We start from the raw sequence: 14500 nt of genomic DNA, 5'->3' as shown, positions 1-14500 counted from the left end.
TATGATACTTTGTACACTGGTTCTAAATACCTTAATGCATATGTACAATTCGGCTTTGTCCAATGGCTAGGGACACACTGTATATATAAATTAAATAAAAATATGTTCCATAATGTCAGTATCTAGAGGAAAATGGGGACTACGTTTGTATGGAGAAGCGGTCCCCTTTCCTCTTAATACTAACTTTGTTATCTCATTATTACTTGAAACTACTGAAGCGATTTTCATGAATCAGATGTTGATACCATGTAAAAAGTGGGTTGTTAATTACTAAGTTTTTAATAAAAATACCCATAATTATACCGCATAGGGTAATTTATTATACAAACTACGTACAAACAAAATACTGCTAGAAAAGCTACAACTTACTATAAAACTATAATATTCACAAAGTCGTTTCATAACGGGTAATTGGTTTCTTATATAAAATAGTCTAATTCTATATGAGTTACGACACTGATGCGGATGACACGCCGACGTGTATGAGCGAGACAAGGCTATGCACGTATATAGCGATGTTCCGCTCACACACCGGAGCGGCTTGCTAATCCCCATCCAATGAAGACCGCCATATTGCTTGACAAATACCACGCTAACTTTGCAGTGAGAATGTATACATATTCCTATCTCCATACTCGAAATATCACTTGGCATGAAAACTTAGCGTGTTCCGACTTTAACTCTATGGTCGATACACAATACACTTTATTGCACACCTCACAGTTTACAATACATTATACAGGAACAGAAACAATTGAATAGAGGTAACAACAGGTTTTAGGGCGTCCGCTAGCGGGCCCGGTTACATGAAGCGGGTTAACGAAAAATAGTATGTAATAATATAACTACCAAATAACTATACCCTACTCATAGTGTTGTGTTCCTGTCGGTGAATAAGGCTGCCAGAGCTCAACGAGGGTGCGCACTGTTAGGGTCGGCAACGCGCATGGCGTACATAGGCGACGGAGACTGTTTACCATCAGGCGGGCCGTATGCTTGTTTGCCACCGACGTAGTATATAAGAAAAATAGTATGAGCAACGCTAAGTAAACCCACACTAGCGTCTATGTCTAGTCAGCGCCATGGAAAATGGCGTCGTTGCGCAGTTGCGCTAACGTTGCGTCGAGCAGCAGCCATAGAGTTGACTAGACGCCGACGCTCGGGAGACTAATGTGGGGTGTACCTGGGAGCCTGCCACGAAAACCGAAATTCGCATATTGCGGGGATCTTTCTCTTTTACTCTCACTAAGACGTAATTAGAGTGACAGTGAAAAACGCCCGCGAAGGACGAACTTCGATTTTTGTGGTTATATCCCTGATTTGCGCGGACGTGTGCGACAGATTTTATCTATATTGGCACCCGCGTGCGTGCGCCCGCCCACAACAGCGGATGCCCTCATCGTAGTCTTTAAAGACAACGAAATATAGACTTTCGTCTCTAGATATATTTTAACATATTATTCTAATTAAGTACATCATAACACAGCTATATATTTTCCCCCTTATTCATAAACGGGTACTAAAGTTAAGATGCCGGTGATCATCGTTTGTCCCTTTCCATCATACCAATACGTCGGAAAGGGACAAACGATGATCAGCGGCATCGTAACTTTAGTACACGTTTAAGAATAAGGGGGTATGTGTATTCGGAATATAAAGGTTGTTTATTTAGTCACCTGCAATAATTTACGGAAATACTGAGCAACTTTTACTATGGGACCAACCCCGAAATTGCGAAAAAAAAATTTACTCTCCCATACATGGACCCGGGTACGTCCTTAAACTACGTCCAAAAGAGAGGTATGGGCATTGTGAATGTCATCTCGCTTTGTGTGGTAGGGCACAGCCAGTGGATGTCATTCCAGATCTAGAGCAGAGCCCAACTGGGGAAGTACCTCCACCTTACAGAAAACAGCAGCCAAATAACACTAGACCCTACTCATAGTGTTGTGTTCCTGCCGGTGAGTAAGGTTGCCAGAGCTCAACGAGGGGGGGGGGGGGGGGGGGGGGTTTAGGGTCGGCAACGCGCATGTAACTCCTCTGGAGTTGCAGGCGTACATAGGCTACGGAGACTGCTTACCATCGGGCGGGCGGTATGGTTGTTTGCCACCGACGTGGTATAAAAAAAAAATACAAAATGTCAAGGTCAGACAACCAAAATGTATGAAATAGGCAAACATTTGTTTAATATTGCTAGTATGACCTATATATTCTCCCGTAAATTATTGCAGGTGACTAAATAAACATCCTGTAGTTGTGTACATATTTTTGAACCTTTCGTCTGTGCACATATATCTACTGACAATATTTAATCAAAACCGTAATCAAAAGTTCCAAGAATCATGATTAAATCAAATGTAACCAATTATTTTAATTTAATTAAACTAAAAAACAATCACCCAATCAATTAAGTAAAAAACTAAATCTATTTTGTTCTTATAAACAATTAAAAATACAAATGCAATCACAGATTAAAAATGTACTGATTAGGTTTTGAGATTTCCTCCAAATTTATACACCATGGCTCTAAGTAACCTGACAGATCATAACAGTGTTTTGGTATCCTAACCCTAAAATAATCAAGAAACTTATATAATATTAACCTTTTGAAAACTTTACGTCTTGACTAAAGACGACACTTAACGCCAAGCGAGCTAATGTAAACCTTACTTGAAAGTGCCAAAGATACTTTGACAGCATCCGCCATAACGCCTATAGTTGTCCTTGGCGCTGTGGGCACAACTAGTAACAACAACATTAAGGTGTTCTTGGCGTTCAAAAGGTTAAAGTAGCTTACTTTTTATTTATCCTGTTTAGGTAACCAGATGTAAATTATTTTTTAAATTAATTAAATGTACAACTTTATTACATATACCAAGCTCCAATCATAGGGATGGTTAACATACGAAAGCAAAATAAAAATTGTTTTATGAACCAAAATAAAATAAAATAAATTATGAAAATCTGCCAAGTATCTCAAGACCACAATGTATAAAATGCGCTTTAATTATATATATTGAAGATCTTAACAAACAAGTAAAGCATGTGTTTATTTGCCACAATTCAATACAACACACTATTATTTAAAGCAAGGTGGACGTAGGCTGATTTGTTCATATTTTCACTTTGATTTTAGGGGGCGTCCATTAATTACGCAGTTTTTGAGGGTTTTTAGGCCCCCCCCCCCCATTCCCGCTGGTGAGAAGTCGTGAGATTTGTCTCGACCCCGTAAGATCTTTCAAATTTTGTATATTCAGTATAAATGCGTTTGATTTATTAAACAAAACACATTTTGCTTTATTATTTTTATTGAGTAGTAAAAACGACAGCCGACGACGACGCCAAATAACACTAGACCCTACTCATAGTGTTGTGTTCCTGCCGGTGAGTAAGGTTGCCAGAGCTCAACGAGGGGGGGGCGGGTTTAGGGTCGCAACGCGCATGTAACGCCTCTGGAGTTGCAGGCGTACATAGGCTACGGACACTGCTTACCATCAGGCGGGCCGTATGCTTGATTGCCACCGACGTAGTATAAAAAAAAAAAAACGACGATAGAAAACGACAGGGACCAATATTCATGGATTTTAATATATAGCAGAAGAGCATTTAGTGCAGAAATAATGTTTTGCCTTTTGTGTAGTTACACTAAATGAAAACTGTAGATATGTATATATTTTAAGGTAATTTAAGGCACTTGTTAATATTGTGTGAATGTAAATATGCATGCATACGCTCACCCGTACATTGTTAACTTATTTACTCCTAATTCTCATGTAAGTGAATTGTAAAAAATTCTTATGAGAAATAAAAAAAAATTCTTTAAACCGAAGAGTGTCAGATTTTGGCATATTTTACTTTAAATTTATGTGAATCTCTCAAATTTTTACACTATATTATGCCCGAAAAAAATTATGTGATATATGCCAAGTCTTTCTCTACTATGAAATATCTATACCACAAATCATCCTACTACAACCTCGCCTGTCACAATTTCAACACATATTCATTCATCATCTACCCTTTGTTTCTTGCTAGTATTAGAAGGAGTTTGCGGCGGCGAATGCGTTGTCTCTCTTCTCTTTCCTGAATGTCTGGCGCATCCTGAAGTTCTCTGAGTATTAGCCGACTCCCTATTTGATTCCCGAGTCGGAGAGAACTGTTTTAGCATTTCTACATCATTGAAAATAACTTGAGCGCCACCGCCGCAAGTTGGCACAACATCGCCTTTGTACAGCTTTGTTTCTAGTTCTCCATCTGTGTCTTGCTCTTGAGATATTAAGCAGTATTTCGATGCTTTAGAATTAGCTATGTCTTTGACTGTTGTTAGCTTGTTGACTACTTTGCTGTTACTTATGGAAGGTTTCATAACGGTACCCATTGGGACGAGTTTGTTTGGAGCATGTTCAATCCAACCTCGACCGTCGGCGGATAATGAACGACGGTGCCTAGGGTTGGCAATGGCTACACCGCGTCGAGACGATGCTGGTGTGTCTCTAGTTTCCCGAGTATGAGGTACTGAGCTGAATGGAGTTAGTAAGTGCGCTGGTAAAGCTCTAGGTGTCGACCCTGGAGTGTAGTCTCTTACACTAGTCTGTGCTGCAAACTCTCCAGTATGCTTCGGCTCTATATCACCTCTGTCTAACGCTTCAGCTATAATCCTTAAGCGATTCTCCTTATCTTCTATAGCATTGCGTAATTTCTCTTTTTCAGTATGTATTTCTTTTGCCCGCTCATGTTCTGCTGCTATCTTGTGATTGTATTTTCTTTCTAAGATGCGCTTCATTTTCTCTTTCTCTAGCTTATTCTGGCTTAGCTGTAGCTCTTTATCTTGCAGCTCCCTTTTCAGTGTGCTTGTGTATTCAGTCAGTTCATTCAGTTTCCGTTTGTTAGAAGTCGCTTCATTCTCAGTAGCTGTCAGCCGGTCTTCTAGAGCTCTGATTCTGCGTTCAGATGCTGCTAGCTGTCCTCTTAAAGCAGCATTCTCTCCTCTTACTTCAAGAGACTCTTTCTCTATGTCTATAAGAGCAGCTCTGAATCTCTCATCTTTCAAAGCTTTACTCCGTTTCAAGGTTTCTCTCCGATCTAACCGCATCTCCAAATGGGCCATGAGTTCTTTAATAATGTGGCCAGCTTGTGAGCTATTCAGTTCTAGACTTGGGAAGTCTGGGCCAAGGCTATACACAAGACCTAGGTCTAATTCCAACTCTTTAGCATCAGGTCGACCTAAATTGTCTCTGGCTGTTGCAAATAGTCTGTTAGCCTTACGCCTACCAGATACCAGGCCAATAGAGGCTGCAATATCGTTGACTTGGGCTTTAGTTACTTCTACTTCTGCTGCCATTTCAGCAAACTTCATAACTTGAAGCGTCTCATCATAGTCCTCTGCTCTCGGGTTAGCACATACAATCATACGTACCTGCCCTTCTCCTTCAAAGAAGTTTTTGAACAGGTGAGTGATCTTGGACTCTCTGTATGGTACCATATTTTTTGCCCCAGTAGCTTGGTTCTCTCGTAACACTTCCAGGCACGTTCGGAGCGTCATTAACGACTTATTAATATTGCCAGCCTCTCGTAACCGCTGCCCAGTATTTTTCGTCCGATTTGTCCTTTCGCTGCCAGCTAAGTCAACCAAGCTTATTTGGCTGATGGATAGAAACTTCTTATTCTGTATGATAGCCTCACCTACCTCATCTACGGGTGCCTGCACCAGCCTGATGGTGAAAACCGAATGACTCCGACTTGATTCCGCATTAAGAGTTGTATGAGCCATCCTTTTCCGTTTCAAGCCTAAATAGAATGCATCAAATGCCTCCTCTGCAGACTTAATTTCAATCTCAGTAACACCATGTACATACATGTTCTTTGCTGCATCTTCTCTGATGATTTTGGCAGGTAAATTTTTGGACACCGGCGGTCCATCTTCCAGTAAATCAAAGACACTGTTATTGTAGACTTCTACATATGAAACAAACACTGCATACTGGTTGTCTTCATTCAAACCTTCAACCTTTGTAACCTCCATCGAAGCCATTGCTAAGTCTGGGTTCGAGTTGGTTTTCTTCCCCATTTTGAATTTATGTAGCTCCTGCTGTCTTTCCAACATGGCTTCCGCCTCAGACTGAATTTCAAACATATTCATTTTGTCAGGTTTGAACACGTATTTATGCGCCTGGCATTCGTTTATAGTTTTAAATAAGATATTCAGACATCTTGGCAAAATTCCGCAGTTTTGGGGCTCGCCGGTCATTGTGAAGGTTTTCCCGCTGCCGGTGACGCCGTAAGTGAATAATAGACCATTTTTACCTTTGATTAGGCCTTCTACAAGCGGATATGCAACTTTATCGAAGACTTCTTTCTGCGATGTTTCAGGAGGGAAAACTTCTCTGAAAGTGTATTTCATCGACTTGTTGTTCTCATATCTGTAGCTCAAAGCCGTTGCTGGTGGAGTTAGGAGTACTGTTGTCGGGGAAATAATCTTCATGCACGGGATATCGGAGTCTCGTTGCATCGGGCGTAATCTACAGAAAACTTGCACAGGATCGCGCTCGCCGTTCACGTTTTGCTTACTCCGCGCCGGCGTACGCATCTCGTTGATTTTCTGTTTCGATTTGGCGGACTTCATTTTAATTAATGTCCGTTTTTACACTCGTAGTACGATATATCACACTCTGTTTATAAGAATTAACGTTTTACAATTTCGACGGTTATACGAAATCAAAGCAGCCGTTGCCCGTTGATTAAATTAAATGCGAACAAATTTAATATTGTCGGTTCAAGGGTCAGAAGAAGTTTGTCCCTTTTACTCTTGAGCTATTTGCAGTAGGTATCTCTTTCTAATGTTGAAAAGTATGACTCGAGAAACGGGTCGGGTAACATTAAAAATGACGTTTACTAGCGAGGAGTGTTGCAAGCTTTTTAATTGTGCTCCCACACGTTAAACGTTCGCAATGCGTTCAGTTAATCAAATAAACTCTTAGTTAATATTATAAAAACATATTTTGAGATGATTCCAAAGTGCTTTAGTAATGTTTTACCAAGCACTTTATTTTTGAATAAGTGAAAACATTTAGTTGGCAACCTATTATGGCTACAATAAAAAAAACACTCCTTTTCTCAAAATTATGATAATAATAATTAAATTTTTACCGATTACTTAATATCCTGGGGGCCTATCGCGAAAACCGAAATTCGCAAATTGTGGGGATCTTTCTCTTTTACTCTCACTAAGACGTAATTAGAGTGACAGAGATAAATGCCCGTTATTGACTAACTTCGATTTTCGCGTTTATAGCCCTGAATTGTGAAGATTTTGTATTAAAATAAAAATGCTTTAGAATTGTATTGCTAAAATACTATTTATTTTCCATATAATTTTGCGTTAAAAGGGGCGTTTAAGATGTTGCCACTACTATAAAATTTATTTAAATAAGAGATATAATGGATGAATTTGTACCGGAAGTTTATAAACCTTTATTTTATTTTTTTATTTTGATATTGATATAGATTCAAATGGACTTATCGCTTCATATTTTGGAACAAGAACATTGAGTACTTAATTTTATTGTTTCTCATCTAAGTTCAAACATAACGTAACAATTTTATTGATATAGATTGAAATGGAAACTATTTCCTGATATTTTTTACTTAAGAGGCGAGAGTGATTGTGGAGGTTTTAGATTTTGCCATATGGCAGCTCCGTATTTGACAGTGACAGTTTCATTCCCTGTATGTGTACTGTGTAGAGTTGTAATTTGTTTACACTTTACAGTTCAAAATGTTTAATAAGTTTATTTTCATTTATATTTTTAGGGTGAGAAATACGATGGCCGAAGAGCCGACGTGTGGTCGTGTGGCGTCATCCTGTACGCGCTACTCGTCGGCGCCCTGCCGTTTGACGATGATAATCTACGACAGCTACTTGAAAAGGTTTGTTTATTCTTGCTACGTCCAAAACCACTTTAAAAATTATATATGAAAGGTATAAAAGTTGGTTAACTGCAAAATGTAGTCAAATGTTGGCATCAAGATCAGTTTTTAGTCACTTTATGTTGTAAAATCGTTGTTAAAACCCTTACTTCAACAGTTTTAAGTAAGAATACAAGTCGCAAACTATTGCAATTGTATGAACTTATAAACACTTAAAAGGCCCATAAATTTACCCAAAAATATTACACAATCAGGCTATACCTTGTCATAATTAGGGCTTAGACAGCTTGTTTCGTATTGAAGAACTGAAACAAGAAAAAAGTGTCCATATCTGTTGAATTCTTGCTAACTGCTCGCATATTTTACATACTTTGATGTATACCCCGCGTGCAGTGCGCGAACGATTCGCGAATAGGCGGGTCCACACAGAGCGAGCATACACGCGAGGTAATTTACTTTCGCTCTGTGTGGACCCACCTAATGGTGCTTCAACGGCACCTTCATGGCTTATTTGTCAGAGGGCCTACCGTAAACACCTAAGTTGGCAAGTTGGCATCTCTCCCTTTTACTCCAACAACGGCAAATTAGAGTGAAAGAGAAAGATGCCTACAATTTGCAACTACAATCTGGATGAATCTTAACTACTTACATAATTATAACTTAATCCTGACTGATGACAATGTGTTATGTTATAGGTGAAGCGAGGTGTGTTTCACGTGCCACATTTCGTGCCGCCCGACTGCCAGCAGCTATTGCGTGGCATGATAGAAGTCAACCCGGAGAAGAGAATGACTGTATGTTCATTTTTGAGTTTATTTTATTCAAACAGGCATTGAATTTTAGGCTTAGAGTTTGTGTCACAATATCCAAGTAATGTCCTGAATAAACTACTTGCCACTTATCCAACGAACAAAGTCATTGTTGGCGTTTCACAATCTTCAAATAAGCGTAACTGATAGGTAAATTCCTTTACAACTTAAAGTAGTTTTCTCTGGCAGTTAATTAATTTGTTAATTAGCTCCAATACTTCACTTGGACATTGTGAAACAGGCCCTAACTCATTATAATGTGAACATGGATCCAAATATCAATAAATTGATTTCTAACCTGTATTAATTTTGATTCCTAAATTCACAGTAACAAATTTAGTACCTAATAATGGTAAAATCAAATAGATCCATTTTTTATGTATATGCTCTTAAAATAAGGTGTGTAGTGAATATGTTTATTTTCTTTATAAATCTACACAATATAAAAAGCGCTGGTGGCCTAGCGGTAAGAGCGTGCAACTTGCAATCCGGAGGTCGCGGGTTCAAACCCTGGCTCGTACCAATGAGTTTTTCGGAACTTACGTACGAAATATCATTTGATATTTACCAGTCGCTTTTCGGTGAAGGAAAACATTGTGAGGAAACCGGACTAATCCCAACAAGGCCTAGTTTACCCCTCTGGGTTGGAAGGTCAGATGGTAGTCGCTTTCGTAAAAACTAGTGCCTATGCCAAATCTTGGGATTAGTTGTCAAGCAGACCCCAGGCTCCCATGAGCCGTGGCAAAATGCCGGGACAACGCGAGGAAGAAGAAGAAGAAATCTACACAATATATCTCAGTTATTTTGTTAGAAAAAAAAATAAAACTTCAGGTAAGAAATTAATTGATTATTATTCTTATGACTTAGAACATACAAGTAACTGGGCTAGCATTTTAGTAACTTACCCTCTGTAAAAAACCTTGCACATTGAGCAAAAAATTGTCTATACATTTCCATATGTTTGTGTGCGTCAAAAAGACAATGTGTTAATTTTTATTCATATGTGCATGTGTGAGTTATGCATGCATTATTTCTTCACCTCTCATATAAGGTAGGTCCAGTTCGGTATGGTCTAAGTCTTGCAGTTCAATTTCAATTTCATGAAGTTTGCAGTAATGTCTTTTAATTATTGCAAGTAATGATGCCAAAAATCCGATCTCTGGTTCTTAGTTACAAGGCTCAGAAACTGGTTAAATTTCAAAACCGTTATCATGTACTTGGCGAAAAACTTTTTAATTTCGGTTACGTTCGTAAAACCAGTTTTTTAGGTGAACATTTCCATAAAGTTCTTGTCATATTAACCGGTTTCGAACAATAAAAACCGGTTTCTTCCTATGTGGGTCTTCAATTACGGTGCACACCACCAGGCCGGCCGTCTCGTCGCTCGTCGAATAAACCGGTTTATTTAGGTTATAATAAAGTTCTTAATACGTTCACGTTTTTATGAAAGTTCAGGGTAAAACCAAAATAAACCGGTATTTACTGATATTTTAAAAACACGTTCCGAGCTTTGCTTAGATATCACTTGAGATCTTTCTTCTTTGTATGAATTTTAATACCTTAATTATGAATATGAAATCTAGAAAATCTTTTTTTTTTTTTCTGCAGCTTGCAGAGATAACCCGACACGGCTGGGTGACTGCAGGAGGCCGGGGTGAATTAGAACAAGAGCTGCCTATGATGGAGGTAGTTCAGACCAGGGTGTTACCCAGTGCGGAAGCCATAGACCCTGATGTGTTACAGGTATATTTATTATAGACATTACGACATGTAGAAGTATATAAGAGACAAATTGATAATAAGTTTCAAATGTACTACCTAGCTTTGTAGAGGTGTATTACCTTATTTCACGCAAAATAGACATGATGCATAACTTTTAGACACAATTATGAACCTGTTCTTTCAAAATCCAGGGTGCTAATAATATCGTAAAGTATGTAAGAGTAAAGTACGGACTCGTCCTGAAGATCGCGAAGTTGGAATCTCGACACAATGCGAATTTTAATTCGTTTGTGGTGAGCGTTCGACTGATCATCTAGCGACCTTCAACAAGGAGGAGTTTTGGCCGAAGGGTGTCAAGTTTCGGCGGTTCCGTGGCCGGCTGCCGGACACTGGGGGGTTGCGTAATGCATCGCAACTAGGGCTGCCATCCGTCCGGGTTTTCCCGGATTTGTCCTAGTTTGGAGGCCGTCCGGGGGGGGGGGGGGGGTGTCAAGAAGTGTCTTTTGAGGTAAGGAAGCACATTAAAACTACATGTAAATTTAAAGGTCTTGTTTTTTAAATATTATTTTCGGACTCGTCCGGGGAAAAAATGCGATTTACTCCAAATGTCCGGTTTTTTTTTAATCTTTGTCCGGGTTTGGCGAAATTCGAGATGGCAGCCCTAATCGCAACCATTATGTGATTTCTAGTGTTTACTTTTAAAATATATTGTTATAATATGTATTACAGTACATATGGTGCTAGTTTACCGCACTAGTGCGAAAAGTAGCATATTACGTTACTGTGTTGAACAATTAAAGGGCCATATGTACTGTAAAACGTTGTACGATACATGTGCGAATAGGTAATTCGCAACTTGTGTCGATTTAAAACACTCCCTTCGGTCGTGTTTTAATTTATCGCCACTCGTTTCGAATTTCCTATTTCTCGCACTTGTATCGTAATGTACTATTTTAGTTTTAAGGTATCTAGTTGCCTGAAATAAAGGTTTTCATTTCATTTCAATATATTATATGACTCTTAAGCCTAAGCTATCTGTCCGTCTCTCTGTCAGATTTTGATTTTATAGGACTGTATCTCAGTAACCACATAGTGGTAGGTGGATCCGTGTAAGATGTCCCCTAATATTTATTTATGTATTTATTTGTAATCAAAATTTTCTGTTGTGTTGCAGGCTATATGCAGTTTAGGATGTTTTAAACAACGGGACAAATTAGTTCAAGAGCTTCTGAGTCCACAGTAAGTTGTTTCTTCATATGTTATACAAGGCGGTGCCCGTGAGCATTGCGAGACATTTTAACTAAGCATTCCTGGTAACATTTAGAAACTAAAATCGACGCTTAAGAATCAATACTGTCTAACATTTTTTAATTTTTTTACCTTTTAATGCAGTTATGTTCGTTATCTTTTTCTGCATCTAACTGCATTAAAAGGTAAAAAACGTAAAAAATGTTAGTTAGACAGTATTGATTCTTAAGCGTCGAAATGTCATATAAAATTTTCTGGATTAGGCCTAGTTTCAGAGATAATTAAATGTTTTTCGACATCATTCTTTCGACATAAGTCGGTACAAAATACATTTACAGTACATATGGGGCTACTTTATAGCACTAGTGCGAGAAGTAGCATATTATGTTACTGTGTCGAACATTTAAAGGGCCATATGTACTGTAAAACGTTGTACGATACATGTGCGAATAGGTAATTCGCAACTCGTGTCGATTTAAAACACTCCCTTCGGTCGTGTTTTAATTTATCGCCACTCGTTTCGAATTTCCTATTTTTCGCACTTGTATCGTAATGTACTATTTTGACTGCGGTATTGCCACTTTGAGGTCTAGTCTGGACATGTCTACTGATTGACATCGAAAAATTTAAAAAATGTATTCGAGAGGCTATACCCCCAAATAAAAAAAAACTTTTTAGTTAATTTTAGGTTATGTGTTTATCAGTAAAAATTACGTTTTATGTACAGGAGTGTTCAAAAAAAAAAGGAAACAAGACAAAAAAAAAATTTTTTTTCGAATTTCACAAAAAGTCATATAACATTTTAAGCTTTTGTTGCCATCAGGAATGCACCGTTAAAATCTCTCGCAATGCTCACGGGCACCTTTTATATCGTCGATATACTCACTCTAACTCGTATCTGATATACGTATTTGGGAGAATCAACTTTTTAGCGTCACTCGTTGCCACGGTTACGATTAGTTGTCCAGGGGACAAAAGTTCATTGAAATACTGATTTTATGGTACTTAAATGTATCAAACTTGCGTTTTTGTGGTCGTTATAACCAATGTCCATAATGGGCCCCCTACTAAGCATGTTAATAGAACGGTATACAATGTCTCTTCAAACAAACTGTGCCACTGTTGTCCCTTGGACAAGTTGATTCACCCATCTAATATATAGATACGAGGTTAAGTATAGCGACGATATTTCAGGTTGTAATCTTAAAAAAATAACAAACTTATCTTATTTCTTGTTGTATGTCAGTTAGTATTTATAATCAATTGCATGATTACATCAAAGAATTGCCACGTACCTTATTTATATCTATATAAAAAAAATGGTTTATACAAGAATGCTTCTACTATAATAGGCCGGTCCACACAGAGAGGGGATACGCGCGAGGCAATTTCCTCGCGCGCAAAACGGCCGAGGCAAGTCTACACTGGCCGTTGTGTGCGCGAGCGAGCTGTGTCCGCCGCTGCCTATTCATGGTTGTTTTGAATATTATAAATCGTGGTATTACTATTTAAGTTTTTATATAAACATTTTAATATTGGCATTGTAAATAGATTCTGTTTTATATTTTATGATTTATTTTCCTGTATTGTTATTTTATATTATTTTGCATGCCATTTGCTGGTAAAATGTGTGAAATAACTTATGTACCACATTTTATGCAGAATAAATGATTTGATTGATTGAAAAAAAAAAACTTTTTTATAGTACGAGTATGTACCTATTTGTATCTTGAATTTAGTTAGGTGAAAGCATTTCTGTTTTTATTTTACTGTTGTATTTTAGTATAAGTAACTTGATTTGACGTCCGGCCTGGCCTAGTGGGTAGTGACCCTATCTATGAAGCTGATGGTCCCGGGTTCAAATCCTGGTAAGAGCATATATTTGTGTGATGAACACGGATATTTGTTCCTGAGTCATGGGTGTTTTCTATGTATTCAAGTAGTTATAATATATCATATATATCGTTGTAGGTACCTAGCTTAGCAACACAAGCCTTATTGAGCTTACTGTGGGACTTAGTCAATTTGTGTAATAATGTACTATAATATTTATTTATTTGTATCTTATTAGTGAAATGCTATCATACTTGCAGCCATAACACGGAGAAAGTAATCTACTTCCTACTTCTGGAACGCAAAAGAAGAAGACCCGCGCGCGACGACGAGCCGCGGCCGCAGCCCGCGCCGCCCGCGCCCGACCCGCCGCGCAAGCGGCTCGACACCTGCCGGGTGAGTACGGCTTACCCGAGACCACGCTAGAGGGCGCTGTACAGGTGCGCGTGATTCCTACATCGCGCTAGTGATGTGTTGACGTAGAATACGTAAGTAGTGCGAGTAGATTACGGATTTCTCCGGCCGACTTTATTTTTTATATTAAAAAAGGTCAAGTTTACCCTGTCGTACTCTAGAATCGGTCGCCGGTTTTAGGTACCACAAAGCTACTTGTTGTATATATCACAAAGCTACATGGAGGATTTAACAACTGGAGTCGCTTTCAAGAGCTTACCCCTCTGTCGAAAACCTCGGCCAATGGTCATATGTATTGATGGACTGACGTTCATCTGACGTTCATACATTTTGACGTGCCCCTCCCCCACAAAAATCGGCAGACTGTTTTGTACAGAAAATGACAGACAAGGCGTCTCCAGTTGTTGAGTCTTCCAAGATTAATACCTTCAAAACATTACACAGGAACATTACGATCTGCCTGATTTTACGATCGGCCGCTGACGACTACATCGCGCTTTTGTTGTGCGGCCGTAAAACATATAAGCAGTGTGAAAGAAGTTCGAGTT

At 38.7% G+C, this 14500-nt stretch overlaps 2 protein-coding genes across 2 annotated transcripts in view; one reads left to right on the top strand and one right to left on the bottom strand.

Moving 5' to 3' along the window:
• LOC133533123 (serine/threonine-protein kinase BRSK2-like) overlaps nucleotides 1-14500 on the top strand; it is a 73277-nt gene that overhangs the window by 20329 nt on the left and 38448 nt on the right. Inside the window, exons 7-11 of the mRNA XM_061872082.1 lie at nucleotides 7810-7926; nucleotides 8622-8720; nucleotides 10344-10478; nucleotides 11632-11696; nucleotides 13799-13934. Coding sequence (XP_061728066.1) covers nucleotides 7810-7926; nucleotides 8622-8720; nucleotides 10344-10478; nucleotides 11632-11696; nucleotides 13799-13934 — 552 coding nt within the window. The remainder of the gene's footprint in view (nucleotides 1-7809; nucleotides 7927-8621; nucleotides 8721-10343; nucleotides 10479-11631; nucleotides 11697-13798; nucleotides 13935-14500) is intronic.
• LOC133533114 (kinesin-like protein KIF23) lies at nucleotides 2500-7564 on the bottom strand. Its single transcript, XM_061872071.1, has one exon. It carries the CDS (start codon nucleotides 6620-6622, stop codon nucleotides 4004-4006), a length of 2619 nt encoding a protein of 872 aa, XP_061728055.1. The 5' UTR covers nucleotides 6623-7564; the 3' UTR covers nucleotides 2500-4003.

The sequence above is a fragment of the Cydia pomonella genome, chromosome 28 (assembly GCF_033807575.1).
Source record: "Cydia pomonella isolate Wapato2018A chromosome 28, ilCydPomo1, whole genome shotgun sequence".
NCBI lineage: Eukaryota > Metazoa > Arthropoda > Insecta > Lepidoptera > Tortricidae > Cydia > Cydia pomonella.
The sequence above is the reverse complement of the archived record's forward strand: the minus strand, read 5'-3'. Positions and strand labels throughout refer to the sequence as shown.

What these genes read in the sequence shown, in the direction of transcription:
- LOC133533114 (XM_061872071.1), bottom strand. Translation starts at nt 6,622, where the DNA reads ATGAAGTCCGCCAAATCGAAACAGAAAATCAACGAGATGCGTACGCCG.